This window comes from Fukomys damarensis, unplaced genomic scaffold, assembly GCF_012274545.1.
Source record: "Fukomys damarensis isolate Sample0158 unplaced genomic scaffold, DMR_v1.0_HiC HiC_scaffold_20, whole genome shotgun sequence".
Taxonomy (NCBI): domain Eukaryota; kingdom Metazoa; phylum Chordata; class Mammalia; order Rodentia; family Bathyergidae; genus Fukomys; species Fukomys damarensis.
In genome coordinates this window covers 22000288-22026087 of record NW_022900932.1, presented here as the reverse complement: position 1 = coordinate 22026087, position 25800 = coordinate 22000288, and the positions used below count along the sequence as shown (strand labels likewise).

General features: G+C 34.8%; 1 protein-coding gene and 1 long non-coding RNA gene across 11 annotated transcripts in view; one reads left to right on the top strand and one right to left on the bottom strand.

Moving 5' to 3' along the window:
- Nucleotides 1-24828, bottom strand: part of Herc4 (HECT and RLD domain containing E3 ubiquitin protein ligase 4) — a 109950-nt gene extending 85122 nt beyond the window's left edge. For 8 of the 9 annotated variants that reach the window (XR_776713.2, XM_010605555.3, XM_010605552.2 and 5 more), the window contains exons 1-3: nucleotides 24776-24828; nucleotides 23754-24057; nucleotides 2236-2395 (exon numbers count right to left, since the gene is read on the bottom strand). Coding sequence is in view for 8 of the 9 variants with exons in the window: in XM_010605555.3 (XP_010603857.1) it covers nucleotides 2236-2395; nucleotides 23754-23979 (386 nt within the window). In the remaining variant the exon portion in view is untranslated. Of the gene's footprint in view, nucleotides 1-2235; nucleotides 2396-18256; nucleotides 18389-21918; nucleotides 21973-23753; nucleotides 24058-24775 lie in introns of those variants that run through there. The other variant, XM_010605573.3, reaches the window with a different exon arrangement.
- LOC104849215 overlaps nucleotides 22110-25800 on the top strand; it is a 13060-nt gene continuing 9369 nt past the window's right edge. The window contains exon 1 of one of the 2 annotated variants that reach the window (XR_776692.2): nucleotides 22110-22174. This is a non-coding gene — a long non-coding RNA (uncharacterized LOC104849215). Of the gene's footprint in view, nucleotides 22175-25389; nucleotides 25621-25800 lie in introns of those variants that run through there. The other variant, XR_776684.2, reaches the window with a different exon arrangement.

The window sequence follows — 25800 nt, the reverse complement described above, 5'->3', positions numbered from 1 at the left end:
AAACTGGATATACCTAGAAATCATCATATTGAGTAGGCCAGGCACAAAAATACAAGTAGCACATAGTCTCAATCATACGTATAAGAGTTGATCTCACAGAAATTGATAATAGAATGATATTTATGAGAATGTGGGAGCTGGGTGTGGTGGTGCACGCTGTGATCCCAGCACTCAGGAGGTTGAGGCAGGAGGATCGCTGAGTTCGAGACCGGCCTGGGATACACAGTGAGTTCCAGGTCAGTCTCAACTACATAATGAGACCCTTTCTCAAAAAAAAAAAAGAAAAAAACAAAACAAAGAATGTGGGAAAATCAGAAGGGAAGGACAGGGAAAGGTTGATTAATTAGTCTAAGCTGCAGTTAGATAAGAGTAAGAAGTTCTAGTAGTATGCTATTGCATAGCTAAAACCTATTTATTAACTTCACATTCTTTAATTTTGATACTATTATCTACTACTGGCATAAAAAATGGATTTTCTGGAAAGAAAGGATTAGTCTAATGTGGATTTCTTCACTTTTACAATTATTCTTATGGAATTTTATAAACACTAATTTTTTAGAAATCTAGACAATGTAAAATGTTCAAAACTGGTTAATAGCACTAAAGCATTAGAAAAAGCCCTGCATCTAAAAAAAGTTATGTTATTGAAAAAATAAAAGGAACAAAATCAAAATCACTTGTAAATCTCTTTACAAACATAGTATCAGTGAAAACTATGTAATACATGTCATAACAAATCAGATTAACCCATCAAGAAAACTGAGAAGGCTGAAAAGTAGAAACATCTTAACATAAGGTTTAAACCTAATATAGATGATAACATATACACATACACATACACACACACACACAAAGACAAGACATTTAAACCAAAGGATTCAAGTAAGTTTTCTTTCAGGTTCCTGTTAAATTCATAAAATAATACTGTTAAAAGTTCCTAATTTGGACTGGGGGTATATACTACTCAATGGCAAAGTCCTCGCCCAATACACAGAAGGGCCTAGGTTTAATCACCAACACCACAAAAAGGTAAGGGGAGCACAAGCACAATTTCTTATATGGCAATTTTTCATTTCATTAAGTTTCCTTAAAATCACCTTTCCATTTACTATTCACTGATATATGACTGAGGAAAACATGTGAATATGATCTATCCAAAAGTCTAAACAAACAGGTACCTTAAAAATAAATAAATATAAAATGTCAAGTTACAAGTTCCTGTTTTGAAATTTTTTAGTTTTTATGATCCATTATTTTATCCTATTTTCTAAAAAATGACTTACCAATGTTAAAAACAAAATACATAAATATATGTAAAAATGTAGTACCCAGAATAAATCTAAAATCACTTTAAGAATACCTTGGTTCTCTGAAAAGTTCTTTAGTCCTTATAACTATTAGTAGGAAGAAAGAACAAAAGAGTTTAAAGAGGTCAGAATCTGTATCATTTTAAAAACTACATATAAGTTAATATTGATGTAGCTAAAGATATGAATACTTTCCTTTAAATCTTTACTTTTTACCTAAATATGTTTGTGCTCTTAACAGTTTTCAAAGCAAACAATGATTATGCCCTATACAAATCCATAAGACTACAATATATTTTTTTTTGTACCGGGGATCAAACTCAGGTCCTTGCGCTTGCAAGGCAAGCAGCGGAACTACTGAGCTAAATCCCCAGCCCATATAAGACTACAATATTGATAAGGCTTTATTTTAAAATTTTTGAAGTAACTCAGTAATGGTTAATATAAACTAAATCATGGTCACTATTATGTAAAACAGTGAAAAATAACTGAATTTCTGCCACACTAATATGGACTCCCATATTAAATAAAAAACAATAAAGACTTAAAGAAAAAAAGTTGGAAAAAAACATGAAACCAACCAATTATAAATACTTCAACAGCTGGAGTATTAAGGTTAAGAGTAGCTTGTATGTATCAGTGCATACTAAAAGAGAAAGTTTTGCAGAGTAGCTGTTCCCCATTCATTTTCTTTACAAACATAAATATAAATCCTGTTGACTGTGAAGTAAATAAGACTATATTAAAACAACCATCCAATCATTAGCTCAACCCAAATTGAAATCAAGAAATCACCTAGTAAACTCTTACAGAATTCAAAGAGGAGAGAGAACTAGGTATGAAAACTTACATGCTCACAGTAAGCAGAAAAATTTAGACAAATTGATTATAAAAGATTAAGGACCCTCTTTGTGGTCACCTTTGTTACCTGGGCACTCTGATACATTCCTCTGATCCTAGTAGGCCAAGTTGTCCATCAGAATCGAGACCCCAAGCATACACCTGGCCCTTGTCATTAAGTGCTAATGTATGAGCTTCTCCACATGAAACAGCTACAATATTTTGGGCATCCAGGGCAACAACCTGCTCTACAGAACAGAAGTCAAGAAGAAAGACATTAATTCTAGTTTTGAACTTTTGATGAAAATGAAATATATTCAATACTCATTTTATATAAAAAGCTAAGGAAATAATACCAAATACAATCAGTTGTTTTGAAAAGTCTAACCAATTTATGTTTGAAACAATTTTCATTGTGACAAATACAGGTAATATTATACGGCATAATCCAAGCAGAATAAGTGACCTAAACATTTAGGGGAAGAAGGATTCAGAAAGATTTTTCAGAAGTACTCTTTACTCAAAACCAAGAATAATAAAGAGTTCAGGTGAAAGGGGTATCATTTTAATAAGCTATGCTGTTTGATTTTTAATAATAAAAGCATAATAATTAAGTATATAATACAGACACTACTATGGAGGGATCCTGAAATTAAATCATCTGAATTGGCAAAAAAAAAATTTTTTTTGAGACAAGGTACTCACTAAGTAGCCCAGACTGACCTTGAACTCACAGCAATCCTCCTGCCTCAGTCTCCCAAATGTTGGGATTACAGGTGCACACCATCACACCTGGCTGAATTAGCAGTTGTGGTTTTTTTGTTATTTGTTTGTTTGTTTTTGGTACTGGGGATCGAACTTGGGATCTTGCGCTTGTGAGGCAAGCAGCGGAACCACTGAGCTAAATCCCTAGCCCTGAATTAGCGGCTTTTGAGTGGAAAATAATTTGTTTACAGATCTCAGAAATAAAGCATCTATTAAATATGCTGAGCGGAAAACTGAAATCGAGTCTATGACCATAAAAGATAGGTTCACTTATGGGCTGCTATTTCAACATTAGATATGAAACCTCCCTAGGTGGTTAAATGTGTCCAACTCTGAAACAAGAATTTAAACTACTGGCCCTTGAAAAACTGTCAGGAGTCAGTCACTGGCAAATCAATCCTTCAAGTTAAACTGTTCTTCTTGCCTCCTTAGTCTCCCTGAGAAATGCAATGCCTGTCAGTGTTTCACTAGTTCTAGTACAAGTTGGTGTTTTTTGTCTTTAAAGATGCCACTTAATTAACTTGTTTTAGCTTAATAAGAAAGCTATAAGCCAGAGGTTCTGGTGCATGCCTGTAATCCTTGCAGTCTGGGAGGCTGCAACAAAAAGATCATAAATTTAAGCCCAGCCTAGGAAACTTAGTAAGATCCTGTCTCAAAAAATAAAAAAGGCTGGGCCCTGCTTTCAATCCCCAGTCCTGCAAAAAGAAAAAAAAAAAAAAGCTATAATAATTACTGTCTTCAATAAACTAAAAACCTTGTGTTAAAAGCAATTAAAACTGGACCAATCAGGATTTTTTTGAATACTTTACATCAATCTACAGATGTAGCTGTTCAGAAATAAAACAGACAGCATCAAGGAGGCTGACTTTCCTGCATATATAGCAATACTAATATTTTCTGGATAACACTCCTGCATTTTGGAGATTAGCCCCAGATAGACTAAGAAACTATACAATCCTAACAATATTATTATTTTAAGTACTTACCTTAAAGTACTGAATCAGTAACGCCTAATACTAGAGGTTAGCTGTTACTCTCATTTCCCAAATTTGGTATAGATCATTATGTTTTTATAAAATTACACTGTACGAAAAGAAAAAACAAAAAAGGAAAAAAAAGATACACTGCCCCCAAAGATCAAGAAAAAGGATTTAAACAAATAATTAGCTTGAATCAAGTCCTACACATCTTAATTATGAAGAAAAAAGTAAGACATACAGTATAAAAAAAATCTGTCATTCCTGAGTTCGATCCCCGGTACCAAAAAACAAAAAAACAAACAAACAAAAAAATTTGTCATCTCTCACAGAGGCTTCTGTAATATATAATCTTTGAAGTAAGATACGATAGGGCTGGGCGTGGTGGCACATGCTTGTAATCCCAGCACTCAAGAGGCTGAGTCAGGAGGATCGCTGTGAGTTTGAGACCAGTCCGGGCTACATAGTGAGTTCCATCCAGGTCAGTCTCAACTACATAGTGAGACCCTGTCTCAAAAAACAAAAACAAAAAACAAAAAACAAACAAAATAATAACAATAATAATAATAATAAGATACAATAAAAAATAAAATAACAGATAAAAAGGAGACAAGGAAAACTGGAGTTTAAAAATTGTACCTAAAAACAAAACAAATCAAAAAATCCTGCAGTTTAAGGACAAAAAAAATTATTCAAGCCTTTTTCTTTCCAGGAAAGTCTTTCAACAGAAAGTCCTAAAGGTGTTTTAAAGACACAGTAAGCCCGTAAACTCAGCTCTGGGTTCACGCTTTTCACCTGTAAATTGCACTTCCTCCAATAGACTTCCATCCTCAAGGCAACAGCACCATAGTGGAGACAGCAGACCTCAACTTTAAACACTTAAATCATTTACATTCTAATATAGCCTACCAGATGGGTAATCTTACAGACAGCAGGAATACTCAGCCAAGACCACCCATCTTGAAGACTCCTCTAAGATCCCAAAAATATATACAACTCTGGATCATGAGGCACCTCCTTTTCTTTTGAGGGCCTGCCCTCTCTTTCTTTTGAGTGTGTACTTTTTAATTTCTGCCTAACAAATCCCCTTAACCCCTCTTACTGACGTCCTGAAAATTGTTTTTCCAAGATAGAAGCCAGCAAACTTATTCTATGGGTTGGACACGTTTAGGTTCTCTATCTCCACTTTGGGAACCTCCTCAGGCCCTGTCCAGTGAAGGAATGGCACCTAAACATAAAGGCAGAAAGGCCAGGGATTTAGCTCAGTGGTTCCGGCGCCTGCCTCACAAGCACAAGGACCTGAGTTCAATCCCCGGTACCAAAAAAACATAAAGGCAGAAATGAGGTAGTGTAAATATAAGTAATGCCCAAACAGCCATCAACTAACAAGGAGTGGGTGTGGCTATACTTAGATAAAATGGACTTCTACTCAAAAACTAATGAGAGGCTAAGATAGTCGTTAGTGGTAAAGGTATGTATTCATCCAGAATGCATAAGTATAAATGTGTATACTCCCAGCACTGAAGCAACAAAATAAAAAACAAGTTATTAAGGGACATGAAAAAAGAAAGAGATAAAACCATAATAACAGGGGGCTTCAATCTCCTCTTTCAACAATGGATAGATCAACCAGACATAAAATTTACAAGAAATACTGGACGGACTTGAACTGAACTTTAAACCAAGCAGTCTAACACCTACATAGCAAATATACATAGAACTTTTCATCCAGCATCACAAAATACTTTTCTTTTCTAGTACACACAACATTCTCCAGGATGGACCAAGTAACGCAAGTCACAAAATAAGTCTTAAATTCAAGATTTAAATCATATCTAGAAATATGTGTACAAATCATTCCTAGTATTATTCTTCTATACTGTAACTGTATGAAACTAGCAATCAGTAACAAGAGGAATTCTGAAAAATTCAGAAATTAAACAACATGCTCATGAACAATCAATGGGTTAAAAAAATAATCAAAAGAAAACCTAAAACATATCTTAGGACAAATGACAACAGAAACACAACATATCAAAACTTATAGTAGATAGCAAAAGCAGCTCTAAGAGAAAGTTCATGGCAATAGCCTATTTTAGGAAAAGAAACCTCAAATAAATATCCTAAGATTATGCCCCAAGTAGTTAGAAAAAGAACTAAACCCAAAGCTGGAAGGAAAGTAATTATAAAGATCAGAATAAAAATAAACAAAATAGACAACAGAAAAGCAATAGAAAAAAAAAATCAGTAAAACCAAGAGTTAGTTCTTTGAAAAACTAAACAAAATTGACAAACACCTAGCTGGGTTAACTAAGAAAAGAAGATTAAAATAAGAAAAATCAGGAATGAAATGATACACCTCAGAAACAAAAAGGTTCACAGGTATATCATGAACAATTACATGCAACAAACTGGAGGGAAAAAAGTGGATAAATGGAAAAAGAACTGTAGCAAGATTCAATTGAGAAGAAATACAGACATAATGCCCAACTCAGGAATTTTTAACTTTATGATGGTACAAAAGTGATTGGCATTCTGTAGAAACTATTTCATATTTTGATCTTTTCCAGGCCTAGTGATATGTGGTATGGCACTCTCTTACAATGCTGAGCATTGGCAGAGAGCTACAGCTTCTCCTCCTCAGCCACACAATCATGAATGTACATAAACAATATTCTACAGGGTACCCTGTCACTAAACTATGATGTTCAATAAGTGAAGTATACTAAATGCATTTTTAACATGATACTTTCAACTTTTGAAAAGGTGATCACTTTTGGGATATAACCACAGCATAATTCAAGGAGCACCTATAGATAGCTTGAACCACAATAACAAGCAAAAACATTGATAATTAAAAACCTTCCAAGAAGATAGTTTCACAGCTATCTGTTCTATTAAACATTCAAAGCATTTTTACTAGTGCTTTTACTTCTAATGCAAAAAACAGAGCTAGAAGGAATACTTCCAAACACATTTTACAAGGCCACCATCATCTTGATACCTACACCAAAGACAACAACAACAAAAACAAACCCAAAAAACTACAGGCCAATATCTCTGATGAACATCAATGTAAAAACCCTCAAAAAATACTAAATCAAATTAAAAAACACATCAAAAAGATTATACATCATGACCAGCCAAGTGGGTTTTATCTTCTGCGTGCATATGCAAATCAATGTGACAGATCACATTAAGAGATGATCATCTCAATTGATGCAGAAAAAGCACTTGACAAAACTCAGTATGGTTTCTTCATGAAAACTCTTAAATGTTAAGGTACAAAAAGAAAATCCTCAACATAATCCAGGGCAATTATGAAAAATTCACAGCTAGTAATATCACAATCGAGGACCAAAAAAATGTTTATGGTATAGCAGAATGCAGGGAGGCTTACTCTCCCCACCTTTCTTCAACATAGGAATGAAGTACTAGCAACAGTGATTAGATAAGTAAAAAAAAATGTCATCCAAAGTTGAAAGGGAGATGTAAACTATCTCTACTTGCAGATGATATAATCTTATACGTAGGTAGGAAACCTCAAAAATTACACATACACACACATGCACACACACGTGCACACACACACAAACTGTGAAGACCTAATCAATCCTTCAGTCAAGTTGCAGGATATAAAATCAACATATAAAAATCAATAGCATTTCTATATACAAATAATAAGCTGAAAAAGAAAGCAAGGAAAAAAAAATCACATTTATGGTAGCATGAACAAATAAAAAAAATGCATAAGAATAAATTTAACCAAGGAAAGATGTGTACACTGAAAACAATACAAACATTGATTAAAATAAATTGAAGATGACAAAAATGGAAAGCTATCTCATGTTAATGGTCAGGTAGAATTAATAAAATATTGATAAAATGACCATATTACCAAAAGCAATATACAGATTTGACAGTTGCTATCCAAAAAAATCTAATGGTATTCTTTATAGAAGAAACAATCTTAAAATTAATATGGAGCCACACACACAAAAATAATCAAAGCAGTGTTGAGAAAGAAAATAATTGGAGGCATCAAGTTGAAAGTGACTTCAAATTATATTACAAAGCTTTAGGTATTAAAACAGTATGGCACTAGCATAAAAGCAAACATAAAAATCAATGGAACAGAATAGAGGACCCATAAATAAATTCAAACAGGATAAATGCATTTTGACATGCATGACTCTTTTGGAGGCCAGAGACAGAATGTTATGGCTTTGATCTAAAATGTCCCCCAGCCGGGAATTTGGTTCAGTGGTTCCACCACCTCTCTCACTCAGCAAAAAGGCCCAAGTTCAATCCCCAGTACAAAAAAAAAAAAAAAAAAAGTCCCCCAAAGCCTCAGATGCTCATAGGTAGCATTTGGGGAAGTGACTGGATATTATGGGAGTATTCACAAGTGCATAATCCTTTTATATATTGTATTTACATACAGCATAATACATATAAAGACATATATAAACACACATATACACATATCTATCATTTAATCCTCATAACATGATGTGTGTACAGTCAACCCTACTTCACAGGTAAAAGTAATAAATTATAAACATTTCCTTACTTTACTGAACTGATTTTTCTTCTCAAATATAACAAGGTTAAATTGTAATACTTTGATTTGTTTTCAGAATATACTTATAATTTTATATATAATTAAGGTCTTCAATATTTTTTCTTTTGAGTTCTTACAGAAGTGACCAGAGGATAGGAAGAAGAGGTATTTCGGCTAGAAAATTTCAGAAGACAGAAAGGGAAATGTGCCTTAGAAAAATTAATGTGGTATTATAATAAGGCTAGATGAAAGCATGAAATCAGAAAGAAAACTACTGCCTCTGTTCTCATATAGACTAGAAATGGACTAACTACAACGAAAACAAAGAATTTTACATAGAGATAAGAGGAAACTAAGGCCCCCTAGAGTTTAAAGTAACTACCTCAAGATCACACAGCCAGAAAAGAAAAAGACAAGAGAAACTAGACAGGATGACCAAAGCCTGGGATCCCTTCTGGGAAGCAGAAGTAGGAGGATTTCAAGTTCAAGCCCAGTGTGGGCAGGGGATACAGCTCAGTGTGAAGGCCTAGGTTCAATCTCTAATATCCCCCACCAAGAAAAAGACAAAACATGAGTTACTGAGAAATCACAAAATTTTGCAACTGATTCAATGTTGGTACCATAAGCAAAGAAACAAGCAAACCCTTAAGTGAATCTAAGGTTTGAATCTAGGTGAGCTCAAGAAACATTAACAAGGATGAGTTGTTTTTGCACTTTTCTGGAGAGATGGAGACAGGCTAATAACCTTATACCCTTAATGGTTGCCATTTTAAATATTCCTTCTTTGGTTCTTCACAATTTATTAGTTTTTAAATTTCAGATATATGTATCTTTCATGATTTTTTTTTCTGATTCATGATTTTCTTGATATATAAATTTCTTCAATTATCAAAGTGTCATATGAACAGTGGCTATACTGTTTTATTAGCAACGTATTTACATACTGAGCAAAAATTTTTCTCAGATTGATATGGGGGAAAATTGCAAATGAGAAATACAGGGAGGGTATAATGAAATATATTTAATTTAAATTTTAAGGTCAACACATCATTTTGGGAAGAGGAGGCAGGGTTTAAGAATATGCAAGTGTAGGGCTGAGGATTTGGCTCAGGGGTTTTGCCACCTGCCTCGTAAGTGCAAGGGCCCAAGTTTAATCCCCAATACGGGGGAAAAAACAAAGAATATTCAAGTGTTTATTCCTAAAAATTTCAGTATACAAACTACACCTTATAATTATTCATCCGCAAATAATCTATTAAAATCAATGACCAATTTACTTCCATCCTTTATATACCTCTCACAAGAAAAAAGGTATCTTTAATTCTTTTCTTGTTTATATATTTTAAATCTGAAGGCAAAGAAATACCATCCATTTTGTTTTGCTCTAATATACTATCACAAAAAGAAATTATTGAAATTTTGGTACAATCTTGAATAAGAGCTCCAACAGTCATAAAAGTCTAAAGGCAAAAAGTATTTCCATGCCTACCATAATGTCAGAGTCACAGCAGGAAAACATTTGTTTGATGAATAATTGCCTGAACTTCAGCTTATAAAGAGATAGGCATTATCTATCTGGAGGAAAAAAAATGTAAATAAGTTGCTACAAAGGACAATACAAAAGGAATTAGGCAATTACAAAAACAGCGAAATGCCCGCAGACTTAAGGCAGACCTAAATTTGTTTATTTATTTGGGGTTTTTTGAGACAGGGTCTCACTATATTGTCAGGCTAGCCTGTACACTCACTATGGAGCCCAGCCTGGCCTCAAGCTCCTAGCAATCCTCCTGCCTCAGATACCATCACATCTAGCTCAAGACCTAAACCTAAGTCCCTATTCCAACATTAATAACTTTTCCTTTAAGCAAACCTCTGTTGAACTCTCACATGCCAGGCATTGTCCTTTGCATACCCCGTGTCATCTCACTTAATCCTAACAACCATCCTAAGTACCAGCATGACTATTTTAATTTTACAAAAACAATACTTAGACACAGAGGATAAGCCATATGCCCAAGATAACATTAAAACAAGTAACAGAAAAAGATTTGTACACTTTTTAATTCCAGAACTTACCCTTCCAAAAAAATTGTAACAGCTAATAGATTTATATTGTTCAAAAAGTTATGCAATGAAAAATCTTTCACTGGTGTCTTCCATCAATACAGCTGCTATCTTTTTTCTCTTCCCACCTCTGCACCAAGAGTGACCAATATTTTTTAAACCAATGTTACTAGCTACATGTATTCTTCTAAGGTTTTTTAAATGTATCTAAAAGTAATAAATACAAATGTATATTTTTATTTACCCCAAGTATAGTTTTCTATATATTTCTGCACTGTTCTTTTTACTGAATGAATATTAGTGATCTTCTTTCATTAGTACATAAAGAACTCCTTCATCTTTTTCACATTTATATAGCTTTAAATTATATTGATTAGATGGATTACAATTAACCAGTTTCCAAACAAACATATTAAGGCTTTTTCTAATGTCTTGCCACTATAAACAACACTGCAATACATACTATTTTGTACAAATACAAATAAATGCTATTAGATACTTTCCTGGAATTGGGACTTCCCAGATTAAAAGGATATATGCATTTTTAATTCTGATATACACTGGCAAATTACCTCTGTAAGGTTCTCAATTTATAACTCATCTATAACTCAGCCAAAAAAAACCTAATGCTTGTTTTCTAGTAATTTTACATTATAGTTTTATCAAAACTAAGATTATTTTTCTAATCTGTGAAAAAATGGTACCTCACTGTACTATTTTGCAACTCTTTTAGTATGAATAAAGTCAAACAGCATTCATTTGTTCAAAAATAATTTGTATTTTCTTTTCTGTGAACTGCCTGGTATTTTTTGCCCACTTTGCTACTGAATTAGTTCATTATCTCAATTTCTAGGAGTGCTTTACATCTGGGAGATTAGCACTTCAGACTGTAATACAGGGGGCCGGGGATTTAGCTTAGTGGCGCCATCACCTGCCTCACAAACCCAAGATCCCAAGTTCAATCCCTGGTACCAAAAAAAAAAAAAAAAGACTGTAATATAGGGCCAGGGATGCAGCTCAGCTCAGTGGTGTCACGCCTAACTGGCAAGCACAAGGTCCTGAGTTTGATCCCTCATTCTGGGCAGAAACAAAACAAAAACCTGTAATATGAATTAGGAATGTTTTTCCATTTGTATTTTTAACAGTCATTTCTACCTACCACAATTTTTACTTTTTAATATAGTTCATTTTCTTCTATACCTGTTCACATTTTAGTAGGAAAGTCTTTCCCAACTCTATAATAAACAGATTTGATCATGATTTCTTCTAGTACTTTTATATGTATTTACATTTAAATATCTCATCATTGAAAATTTATCTAAAATATACATGGAGTGAAAAATTAACCCACCATCTTTATTTTCTAGTTGACACTCCAACCTACTGCAAGATCATTTACTGAATAGTTCATGGTCCCCACCTAAATGTTTTCCTTAATGACTTAAGGTAGCATGGGTTTATGTCTTGACTTTAATATTGTTTTGTAAGGCACTTTTACTTATTAAAGTTTTTAAAATAAAATAGGCTAAAGTCAAATTTAATATATCACACTATTCTTACTTGTTTTCCCAACTAGTTAGCTTGAGAATTTGTCTACTCATCCCCACAAAAAAGCTTGGTATTTTTATTATGACCACATGAAATATATAAACTAGAGAAAAATGACTGATGTGGTTAGTGTCCCTAAACATAAAATTGGTTTTAAGTTTTTATGTTCCTCAATAGTATTTTGAATTCCTCTTCACAGAGTTCCTGCACATTTCTCATTAGTCCATTCCTGGGTTACTGTCTAGCTTTTTTTGTTATGATAATGTTTTTATGGCTGAGGCTAAAATGTCCCCTCAAAATCTCATGTGGTTGGAAAAATGACTGGATCGTGGAGGCACTCACGAAACTGAAGTCAGTAACCGAGGGTGCTGTTAGAAGGTGGGACCTGATTGGAGGTGGGCCACTGGGAGCCTGTCCTGGAAGGATGTATTCCTGCCCGGCTCCTCTGTCTCTCCGCTTTCTGGCTGCATGGGATGAGCAGGATTCCTCTACCATGTCTTTCTGACTTGGAGCCAACCGAGCACGGCTGAATCCTCTCAAAACAGCCATAATGGATTCAGTGGTGCACACCTGTAATCCCAGCACTTGGGAGGCTAAGACAGCAGAACTGCTGGGAGTTCAAGACCAGTGTGGGCTCCATAGTGAATTCAAGGCCAGCCTCAACCACACACTGAGAACTGTCTCAAAACACACACATAAACTGTGAGCCAAAATAAACCTCTCCTCTTTGAAGTTCTGGGTGTTGGGTATGTTGTCCCAGTAATGAGAAATTGACTAATAAAGATATCCTTCCTACCCTTGTTCCAATCAACTTTGGTTTCCACTACTTTGTGTTACTTTGGCAAGTTTAAACTCTTGAAGTCTAATTTTAATTTTCCTCACTTATAAAACTGAATAAACATACATTTTGCAGGGTACTTTTAAGACTTTGGATAATGCATAAAGGATTCAGCACAGTGTCTGACACATAATGGTGGTTAACTATCATTTTTTTAAATATCAGCATTATATAGTGTCTGAATGTTATAATTCATCATTAAATTTATCTCCATTAATATGGTTTATACATTTCTTCTCTGTACACACTGCCAAAACAACTTTTTTTTTGGTACCAGGATCGAACTCAGGTCATTGCACTTGCAAGGCAGGTGTCAGTAGCCCTGAGCTAAATCTCCAGCACGGGTAAACAACTTCTATATGTACTCTTATTCCCAGTTGAAGAGACACACTCCCCTGAGTGTATAAGTAAGTTCACACAAAAGCAACACTAACTTGTCTGCCCTTTGCCTAATTACTCTTTAGAAGATAATTGTAGGTTCATAAGGTTCATTCCTGTTGGAGAGCCTAGTTATGACATCTATAGCTGAGTAATACTTGGATTAATGATAAGTACTTGAGATTAATTGTGAGAAGCAATCTGAGCTCTGTTTTACTCTCAGAATTCTATCTTGAAAAAAAACTTCAGGCTTTTAATAACTCATAGGTAAAGTAGCTAAACCTTTCTCTAGCTGGTTTTTGTTTTTTTGGTACCGGGGATTGAACTCAGGACCTTGCACTTGCCAAGGCAGATGCTGTGCCACTGAGCTAAATTCCCAGCCCTCTCTAGCTGTTTATAGATGCTCCTAATTCCCTGCTTTAGGGCCTGCTTTTAGCCTTCCTCTAAAGCTCCCACTGCCCCCGATTCCCTGCCACAAAAGCAACAGCATTACTTCAAGGAACTTAATTCCCAAAGCTCTTGCCTACACTGCCAGTACATACCCAATTTATAGTTAAAATTCTTCAGCTAGCAACCTGTATCTATGTTACTGTATCTTGTAACTATAAAAGCTTTAGGTAGGGCCAAAAATTTAAAAAAAATTTTTCCAGTAATTCCTGGAAGGAAAACAAAAACAAGCATAACAAATAATAGGGCTATGTCAGTTAGACAAGAATAAACAAATACACCTATTAATGAAATTTAAAAGTTCAGGCTGTCAGATGACACCCAATAAACATTTTCCTCTTATCTGTCTATAAATATTCAAGTTTACAAAACTGATGGAGCAGGCAACCATTCAGGTTACCTTAAATTTACAAAGATACCACATCACCAAGTACTAAAATTTCCCAAAAGCACAAAACTACATATTGTAAATGGATTATGTCAAAAGTTTAAAGCAGGAAGAAATTCATAGTTGGAATGTTAGCCCCCTGAAAATCAAGCAAAACTAAAAACATTTCATGCATTTCACCCTGATTTTTCTCTCCACTTAACAGCAGTAAATTCCTTACAACCTACTGAATATTGCTAACAAATTCACAATAAAATTTATCTAACAGAATCCTTTCTTCTCCTAAAACAAAGCAGGATTAACATTTCTTCTTCTCCTAGATTCCCTATTCCCATTAAGTAATGATTATATGTAGGACTGCAAGTGGGTCTTTCCATTACATTTTGATGCACTTACATCTACTAGTAGTTACCAGTTTATCCATCCTACCTCCCTATCTCTGTGATCTCAAGGACTACAATCAAAGCCTAATTTCTTTACTCTAAATTTTCTCATCTATAATCCTTCTCATAATTCACATTACAAGCTATCAGTGGATTTCTATAATCTGATCTAACTTTCCTGCTCACTGTTCTCAAACATTTCTATTAACTGTAATACTATTCCCTTAATAGGCTGATAGCACTCATGTTTATGCATCCTTTCACATTTAGTATATTTTATGTGCATTTCTATCATGTGCCCTTGTTTTATCTTCCCCAAAAGATCTTTAAATGATGTTTATCAGTCTACTCAAAGTCTTTTAAAATATATCATTAAAACTTTCATTTACAAATTATCTTTTTTTGATCTTATCAATTTTGTAAAATGAACTACAATTGTGCTTAATATTTTAAAATAAAGGGCCGGGGATTTAGCTGAGTGCTTCCACTGCCTGCCTGGCAAGGCCAAGGTCCCAAGTTCGATCCTGGGTACCAAATCAATCAATTCAGTTATCGTTCTTTCTAGATCTGCTAAAATTAAAGATGTTATTTTTCCTAAAGAAACAAACCAAAATGCAGAATAAAAACTAAACTGATGTATATATTCATGGCAGCATTAATCTAGAAATAAATTATAAAATACATAACATTTAAATAAATTTTGGTACATCTAAAAGATGAAATGTTAAATTATGCAATGTCCTTTAACAATATTTTGAAACAAAAAAATACTAATTACTCAATTAGTATTAAAGAGTCAAGATCCAAGAACACAATCCAAAGTATAATAAAAAAGATGAGTACTGAAAAGGTTCCAAATGGTAATAAGCACTTATCTATCCATGATATTCTAACTGATATTTATTTAGGATTTTTTTTTTTTTTTTAAGATAGGGTCTCATCAGCACTCAGGAGGCTGAGGCAGAAGGATCACCACGAGTTCACGGTCACCCTGGGCTACATAGTGAGTTTATGTCCAGCCTGAACTACAAAGCAAGACCCTGTCTCAAAAACCCCCAAGAAGGGAGAAGGGAGAAGGGAGAAGGTAGAAGGGAAGAGAAGAGGTCTTCCTATGTAGCCCAGGCTGGCCAAGAACTCACAGAAATCCTCCTGCCTCAGTCTCCCAAGTGCTGGGATTACAGGTGTGTGCCACCACACCTGATTTTGTATTTTTGTTTGTTTGCTTGTTTCTTTGCAGTACTACACTGGGGACTGAATTCAAGGCCTTTGTGTTGAGCTATATCCCCAACCCTTTTTATTTTAAGAGAAGTAAATTGTCAGGCAGGACTTATTTACAATCCACCTATCATAGATCCCAAAATATTGGTATTACAGCCAAGTGTGATGGTACCCAGCTTCCAAGTTTTCTACCAAGAAGGCTTAATACTTGTATAACTAGAAAAAAAATTATGAAAACAATATGTGTGTGTTTCATAACTGTATGATGTAGCAAAGAAAAAAATGAGGATAAACTTAGATATTAACAAAGAAGTAGGGCTGGGAATGAAGGCCAGTGGTGGCACACTTTGCCTAGCAAGCATAGGCCCTAGGTTCAATCCCTAGCATCACAAAGCAGTAATTACATTACTTTTGGTAAAATATTATCAAGTAGTTTTACTTAAAAAAAAATAACTAGGATAGCTTCAAACAACAGTAGTATAATTTTAAATAATTTGTGAAAAACACATTACCAATAAAGTATTCTAGAACATTTTCATGACCATGAAAAACTAAACAAATTCTGACATGATAAAAATGAAAACAAAAGAGTGGGTCCAGTTGAGCAAAATACTGAGATTTAAAGAATTTAAATTCAAGAAGTTTCCCTTTCACCAAAAGAAAACCAAGAGATTTTCTTTACACACAAAAAAGGGTGGTTGTGTGTTTGTTTGTTTTGGAGTTTTTTTAGGAGGGGCATGTAAAGTAACTCAAAAATCATTAAGATTAATTATGCCTTTTTAATGACATAATCATGGAAAAATAAGTCCAGAGAAGCCAAAGATAAACCATGGGCTGATTAATATAGTTTCTTCATAGCCACTATTCATTTTTCTATGCACTAAAACAATTCTAGCCCAAATAAACCTTTTAAACAATGTTCAAGACTATCTCATTCATTAAGCTGCTTTTAATATGTATCCCAAGCTTTATAGTTTATAAAACAAGCAACTTTTCCTCACAGTGATTTTAAAAAAATACATGGGGTTTGCGAGAATGAACTTTAACAATAGGCCTACATTTACGTAACATTCTGGGGATATGGAACACTTAACAATCTTTAAGAAGCTCCTATGGAGATAATGGAAACTGGACTACTTCTTAGGCTAGTGGTGGCAAACCTATGGCAAAAGTGCCACAGTGGGCTATTTGTTAGGATTGAAAGCTCTAAAAGGTTAGCCACCACTGACTAGGCTGTCATTTGCAACAAGAACCCTTGGTAACTAATCAAACCCTGAAACTAAGTCTATCACGCTCTTGTTTTTTTGTTGTTGTTTTTATTTTGTTTTTGGTTTTTTTGGTATGAGGGATCAAACTCAGGACCTTGGGCTTTCGAGGCAGGTGGTGGCACTGAGCTAAATCCCCAGCCCTGTTCTATTTTGTTTTTAAGGAAAGTGTGTAGCACACTTCCACTCATGTAAAAACACTAACATACTGTTATTGTTTAGATCCAAGTCTTGTGTGTGGAAGTAGCTGGATGATATACTCTTCAGTGGCTGCATCCACTGATGAGTTCATTATTATTGAATGTGCTGTTAGAAGGTGGGACCTAGTTGGAGATGGTCACTGGGGCATGACCTGCAAAAGTATATTCTCATCCCTTATCTCCCTTCTCTCTCTGCTTCCTGGTTGCCATGGGATGAGCAGCTTTCCTCTGCCATGCCCTTACACCATGCATTTCTGCCCTACAACCAATTAACTTTGAACTGAACCCAATGGAAATTGTAAGCCCAACAAACCTCCCTGTTAAATAGTGGGTGGTCAGATATTTTGTCCCAGCAATAGGAAAGTGACTAACACACACATCAAAAACAGACAAAATCCTTTAAAGAAATTGCCATTCACTAGACTGCTCAAACTAGGCATCTACGGCTATTAGTACTTTCGGTGTCAATTACAATTTGTATAAAATATTACTAAACCAATGTACCCCAGAAACGATTGCACCTACACAATAGCCTTGAGACAATAAGTCAGTCATCAAGTCAACCATACATGGCATTATTACTATGGACCATAAATAGAACAGCACAATAGTAAACAATAAATAAATAAATAAATAAAGGGATATATCATACGGCATAATGGCATATAACAGAAATGAGAAAAGGCTGTTTCCATCGTAAGTTTCTGTTTGTCTATTCTTAAGACTGGAAGTACAGCTTGGTGGTAGTGCCTGCTTAGTGTGCACAAGACCCTGGTTTGAGTCCCAGAACAACAAATAAATATTCTTTATACAACACAGGGCTAAAATGAAGTACTCAAGTGGTACCAGAATGCAATTTTCTCAGTAAATACTACTTCCAACAGGCCATCAAATAAAATGGCAAGGAAATAGTCTGTAGATTAATATTTGCTCTACCTCAGAAGATACTACTGTACATAATTCTAAACATGAGCACAATTTAGTGAATACGGTAGGAGACTGGTAGACTTAAAAACTTTCAGGTTCAATTTACAGCTGTTTACCAGTTCCCTGCTGTTTTGACAAGTTACTTACCAACTTGTGCTGCCATTTCTCCGTAAATTTATCCCCTAAGATGAGGATAATTCTTGCAAATGTGTCACAAGCATTTTGAAAGGAACCATGAATTATTGTGTAATGCTCTTGCAATTCCTCAGATGTAGGGTCCTACACAAAGTAAAGTATTATTATACATCTCTCTAACAGCATCTGTTTGCATTATGATTTTTTTTTCTACACTCAATATCTGATTTGGGGGCACTCATCTTTCTCAAAGTAAAGTGTCCAATGTAATACTGCTCTTTTGACTCAAGTAATTATTTTTTTCAAGTCTTCATATCATCCATATCTAGGTATCGTGAAAATTAAAGAGTTATAAAACATAGCAAGCTTCTTTGGTGTTATAGCCTTTGATTCAATAATTCTGTGGTATGATTTGGTATTTTTCATCTACTCTCCAGTGAATACTTTTATTTTCCACATTTATATATTTATTTTCCTACACTACTTTTTAAATTTCAACTATATTTTAAGGAGCAGTTCACTTATAGATTTAAGTTTTGTGAGCAGAGAAACAGGTCAGAAAATGAAGAAAACAAACAAGTAACTACTGGTATGTGACCATGAATGTGAATATAAACTAATACATTTCAACCTACTACTGCAACTTTACCTATTGCTGGCTTGTTAACCAAGTTAGTCTTCCATTCAAGAATAAACCATATGTATTTGAATTTTTAATTTGTGGTAAACAATACTACATTTGCTTTTAGTTGTATTGATTTTGTTCGGTTTTATTTTTAAAGATGGGTCTCACTATGTTGCCCAGGATGATTATCAATTTGGAGATCCTCTTGCCTCAGCCTCCAAAATAGCTAGGTTATAGGCATGTGCCATCACACCACGCAACAATGTTACATCTTGAAAACAGAACTTTCAGGATTATGTGGATCTGAAAATGACTCTTCTTTGAGTTTATGAGCAAAGGGTGGGAAAAAGATAATAAAACACAGTATCTTAATTCTATAACCTTAGTTACAAAATACCAATTTTTAAAAGATATTTTTGAACCCTCAAAATTACATTAAAATACTAACTAGTTTCTTCTCAGTAAACAAAAACTCTTCTACAGCCTCAAAATGACAGGAGAAAGTTTTGTGGTCTCTGAATGCTTGCTTGCCTAGTGACCCTTATCAGTCTTAATATATTAATTTCAGTTTCATCTAAAATGGGGAACATAAAAAATATGAGAAAATGAAAAAATGGAAATAAAGTATTTGTAAATAGGAAGGGAGGAGGGGGTGAAGGGAAGGCAGGGGTACGGGGAAAAAATGAGAACCAAAACCTGTCATGTAAAGGTACAAGAGCCCAATGATGAATGTAACTGTACTGTATACCTAAAATGTACCAATAAACTCAATGAGAAAAAATAAATAAATAAAACAAAATGGGGAGCATAAAAAATCCTAGCTAGCCTACAAGACTGTTGTGAGGATTAAATGAGATGTCTATTTGAAAGAATTCTGAAACACATAAGCTACTCAAACAGTTAACAGAATTATACCAGATTATTTAAATATTGCAGTGACAAGTTTAGCACAGTTTCTAACATGAAACAAACAGAAATAGATGCACTATTTTGGATTAGTCACCAATCATCATCAAGTTATACCTATGACTGGACACTCACTAAAGAAACAAGAAAAATATACTAGTCAGGCATTATGACACATGCCTATAATTCCAGCATTCAAAGAGGCTGAGGCAGGAGAATCACAAGATTGAGGCCAGCCTGGACAACTAAATTAGCAAGTTATCCTAGCACTGTGGGATGCTGAAGCAGGATTGTAATATCTAGCCCAGCAAAGGCAACTTGGCAACTTAATAAGGATTTGTTTCAAATAAATTTTTGTTTGTTCGTTTTTTGTTTTTTGAGACAGGGTCTCTTGCTGTAGATCAGCCTGGCCCTGAAATCAATGTATATCCCAGGGAACCCTTGAACTCTCAGAAATCCGCCAGCTTCAGCCTCCTGAGTGCTGAGATTACAGATATGCACCACCACACGCAGCTCAGAATTTTTTAAAAGGAGGGGGGCAAACAGCTCAATGGCAGTGTTTTCCTAACATGAGTGAGGTCCTGGATTTAATACCCAGTACCCAAAGTATGGGGGGATCCTAACAATTTATTTAAATGGACTGCTACTGCTATAGCTTACTAAAAATTTTAATGAATTTACTTGTTTGCTATTAAGAAATTGAGATGCTAGCTAAAAAATATCTTAAAAGTTCGTATGTACGAAAACACATGAAAGTGAAATACATATTCACTCCTAGGGAATTCAGAAATAGCTAGTAGTGATAGTAAAGGAACATATATAGCCAAGCGAATATATGTGAATGCAGAGTGAATGTACATTCTCGGTATACAGAAAAAAAAGACATCAGTTAAACCTTTAAATGTCTCCAAAAATGTCCAAAATGGAAACAGAGACAACAGGCCAAATCTATTTGCTACACTGCAAAGCTAAGTCCTCTAATAAACTATTCTAACTCAAGAAAAATTGATCCTTAATTAGGCTAATTCTTTCACTTCTTACTACAGAATATTTGTTATGCTGATAAAGTCAATCTACGTAAAGAAATAATTCTCATCTTCTTTCCTTTTGTATTCTTTCTGGTAAAAGTTTAAAGCTCTGCTGAAATGAAGCATTTATTACATGGCCCTAGAAATACAACTGGCCATTACCAGAAGACTTTAAAACAGTTGGGGTTGGTGGTATACACCTGGAAACACAGCCACTTGGGAGGCTGAGGCAGAAGAGTCCCAAGATCAAGGACAGTCCAGGCAACTTAGTAAGACCCTGACTCAAGACTTTTTTTTTTTTTAAGAGACTAGGGATTGGCTGAGGATATAGTTCAATAGTAGAACATCTGCCTAGCATATGTGAGGCCCTGGGTTCAATCCCCAGTATCATCATCAAAGAAAAAGACAATTATGTAAGGTCCAATAACTCCTTATCTTCTAATTCAGCCCTCAAACTCACAATTTTAAAAAGGGTTAGGGAAAGAACACATTTAAAACATTAAGGAATTATTCCAAACAGAAACAACTTTAGTTAAAAACTATTAAAATTTGGCCAGGGATTTAGCTCAGTGGTTCCCCCGCCTGCCTCACAAGCACAAGGTCCTGAGTTCACGCTCCAGTACCAAAACAAACAAACAAAAAAATTAAAATTTATCACTCAAGCTAAATCAAATTTGAGAATAAAACATGAAGTCCTTACCACAACAATCACCTTACCCTGACCTTTTACTTTTCCTACCTCTGTAACACAGGTACACTTCAATTATCACTGAGTCAGGAGTTATAATAAAAGGCTTTCCCAAGGATCTTATTTCCCTTCCTCTATAAAAGTAAACAATTCTAGTTCTAGACCTACTTTCTGGCTTTATATGAACTTAAACCTTCATTTTCTCCCAAAAATCTTAACTCTATCCCACAATGTCTTTTCTCATCATTTAAATTTCCTAGGCTCAAAGTACACAGCACATCATGTCAAATTTCAATTCTCTCCAGTTTTCATTTACATATCTCTTTACTCCCAACCCAGGCTCTAAATTTCTCAAAGAGAAAACTCATTTGTTTCCCTACTCCATAGAAAAAAAATATATGTTTTATATATCTATCAAAGTGTATACCCTGGACAACTATGAGGCAATCCTGGAGGTTTCATAAAGAAATCTGCCATCCCAACTTGGTATTACCAAATGCTTGTAAGGTGAATTCACAGAATGATACGATGTCACAATGCAATCATCACAATGTCAACAAGATCACAAAGCATCTAGTTAAACTTCTTAGAAGCTCAACTATGGAGTCAGACGCTGTTTGCAGGCACTACAGTCATTACACTATCAGTGCACAGTCTCTACCCTTGTCCTAAACATAAAACAGGTATGGAATAGCATTTAAAATTTATAAACCTTAATAAATTACAATAATAACGATATTGGCAATTTCTAAGTGCTAGCTCTGAATATTCTACTTGCCCTCCACTCTTTCAAAATGTAAAACAGTCTAGAGAGATGTTTAGTTATTTCTACAGGGCATACATGCTATGTATAAAGAACAGCAGAAGCCCCAATACTATGAAAATCTGAAAGCAGCATTCCAACACTAAACAAAAAAGGAAAATGACCCTTTCTGCTGCTAAAGCATGGGTAAATACATTATCAGTAAATTACCATTCATTTGCATCAGTTTACCGCCTCAATGCCTTAAGATTATGAAAATCTTGTAAGGTTCCATAAAATATACTTAGTGATGTACAGTACAAAAAAGTTACCATTTACTGTGAGTTCTACAATAATTAAACTTACTGTATTAAGCATCACTATTACCTGTCCATTAAAATGAAATTACAATTTAAGGCAGAAGTGATTAAGATCCTAACCACAAAGAAAGGATGAAAACCTACTTTTTAGAAAAGTGAGGTTTGGAATGGTAGTGAGATGAATGAAAGATGGAACACACCTTAATCCCTGAGTATTTTATATCTTTATTAATCTCTCAGAAGTACACTAATAATAGAAACCATCTAAATAATGAAATGATAAATAAAAATAATCACCACAGAAAATGCTTCTAGAAGTGCCATTCTTGTTAAAGTTAAAAGAAGAAACTACATCAGTACAGCCACAATCTCACCCAAATTTACTACCTGAAGACAGAACTTTTAGTTATTGCAACTGAAAGCAAAACATATAACAATAATGTTTCTAAATATTGTAATATTTAATTCTAAAAACAGTATATGAAAGATAACCAAATCCCTCAAAATTCTCATTACCCCACAAATTATTTTAAATTTTGCTTGTATATCTACTATAAAATCAAGACACCTCAATTTACAAAACCTTCAGTAGCTAGCACTGTATTTGAAAGTGGAAAATCAGAAATATAAAAAAATATACACAACTAAACCAAATCAAATTATATGTTTTAAATATGATGGGAGAATAAACAGAAAAATTAAGATATATTTTGGGCTAGTAAATGAAAGTAGAACGCTTTCACCATAGCCCACCCTACCCCCATGTACAGAAACATCACAGTAAAGTATGAATTTAAAATCTATCCAAGGTGGCTGAAATTACTAATGAACTCTGTAGCATTATACTCTAAACCATGGTAACATATATAATATATATATATATACTACAGGCTAGTTTTCTCTATTACTTTACATTGCCATCATAAGAAAAAGAAAAGTACTAAGCATGCAAGTGTCAAGGATGAATTTAATCTTTACTTTGCTGTTTTGTTTGTTTGTTTATTCTTTTTTGGTAGCAGGGATCGAACTCAGGACCTTGCACTTGTGAAGCAGGCATGGCACCACTGAGCTAAATCCCCGGCCCTTGCGCTTTTAAACTTGATAAAGAATATAGTTTTAAGATCAAAGAAATTATATGACACTTCAAACTAAAAACGATATAATTATTACAAAAAGCAAATTTAAAAATTCTCAACTTACCTGGTTTCTTTCTGGATTTTTCATGACCCAGCTGATCTAAATCATTACATCCACAGGTGTACACAGTTCCATCATCCAGAACAAACACAGTATGTCTGAGTCCACACCCTACATCTCGCACCTTTTTGTTTATAAAAAAGTCACTTTTTCTGGGCTCTAGTACAATTTCTTCATCAATTCCACCCAAACCTAGTTGTCCAAAGGATGCATTTCCCCAGCACAACATGTCTGTGGTTATTTTGGTCTTCCAGTTTCAATACAAAATTCCCTTCTGAAACTCTGGAAAGTTGGAGGCACTCTATGTCTGAGGAGACAGAAAAAAAGTAGTATGATTTCAAAAGAAACAATTAACAACTGCGCTTTCACTAAGTGCTGCCCAACAATCAGTATGTTGTAAACATTAAATGTATTTTATAATATGCTACATGAGTATCATTTACTTTCAAAAACCAATTAGTTGTACTTTTAAAAATGAATATATAAAAATGTTTAAGCTAAATACATCATTTTCTATAATTCTGTGCATAATTCAAAACATTAACTACTTTTGACTTTTTGTTTGTGATAGATTAAGCTAGTGGAAATAATAAACAGATTAAAGAAATTTTTGGCCGGGCGTGGTGGCACACACCCCTTTAACCAGCACTCGGGAGGCTGAGGCAGGAGGATCACTGTGAGTTCGAGACCAGCCTGGGCTACAAAGTGAGTTCCAGGTCAGTCTCAACTACATAATGAGACCGTGTCTCAAAAAACAAAAACAAAAAAAAGAAATTTTTGTTTGCTTTAAATAATTTCAATGGGAGCAGGAAATAAGATATCCTTATTTCTAATGAACAAAAATCAAGTATCCAGGCAAGTACAGAAAGGCAACCGTGCAGTCTCCCTCAAATCATACAAACAATACTATATTTAAAAAGTCTGACCACGTCTGCCTTGAAATCGCAAGATCCTCAGTTCAATACCACCCACTCCCGTACCAACCCCCCCAAAAAAACAAAAAAACAAAAAAACCTGTTACCTACCTCCACATCAACAGAAAGCTGAAGGTCTTATCTGCAACAAAAATAAAACCAATAATAGAACAAAATTTAAATTAACCACAATACAAATGTCTCTTCCAACTATTCATACTGATAGGTCATAAAACAATCGCCTCCAAAAAATCGTATTTTACATGTCTAATAACTAAATCAATGTTCGTTATTGTAATACAGAAAAAATATCCAGTTGAAATATCAATACTTGCCCAAAATTCAAGATTTTTTTTTCTATTACGAGTGATACTCATGGCTAAAAAACTTCCCCTAGGCAATCTGTGTCTATCTATACCTCTGGTACAATTATTAGAAGATGGAAACAAAATGTACAAATAATCCCACCAGGACTGCTGATTTTTCAAGAACAGGAACGGGGGCTGGGTCAGATAGTTCGGTGGTGAAATCTGTAGAACTTTCCAGTATGCTATTTCTTCGCTTGTAAAGACACAAATAACAATGAGTCCACTTCTAAATTCCACAGATTTTCAAACACACTGCATTATTAACTAACACCCTTTCTACTGGAAGTCGGCCTCATTCCCACTGTAGTCACCCACACTCCTTACATCAAAAGTAAGTTTCAAAATCCTATTCTTCTACATTGCAGCAAGTGCCAATGTCCCAATCCACAGCCCATCCATTAACAGAAGTGTGATTTCACTGTTTTGGAGTATCAGAACCCGATAGCTCCCGAGAGTTCTACATTGTCCTTTTGGGTTTTCTTTCTTTCCTTCTGAGAAGGGGACACGGGAAAGGGTCCCCGACTTCAGCGCGCTAAACTGAACCATCCTTTTAAGTCAGTCTCGGAGGCGTCCTCTCGCCAGCAACAGGTAGGAGCACGAGTACAGTTTAGGCACATCTTTCCCAGAACACGCACCCAGATCAGCTCCGCAGCCGGGAAGGGAAATGGTCCGCACACACCCTGCCTCGCAGGCCGACTCCGGCGGCCGCCCGCTCCCTGCAGACACAGAGGCCGACGGACCGGGCTCGGCACCCGGGGCCCCAGCTCG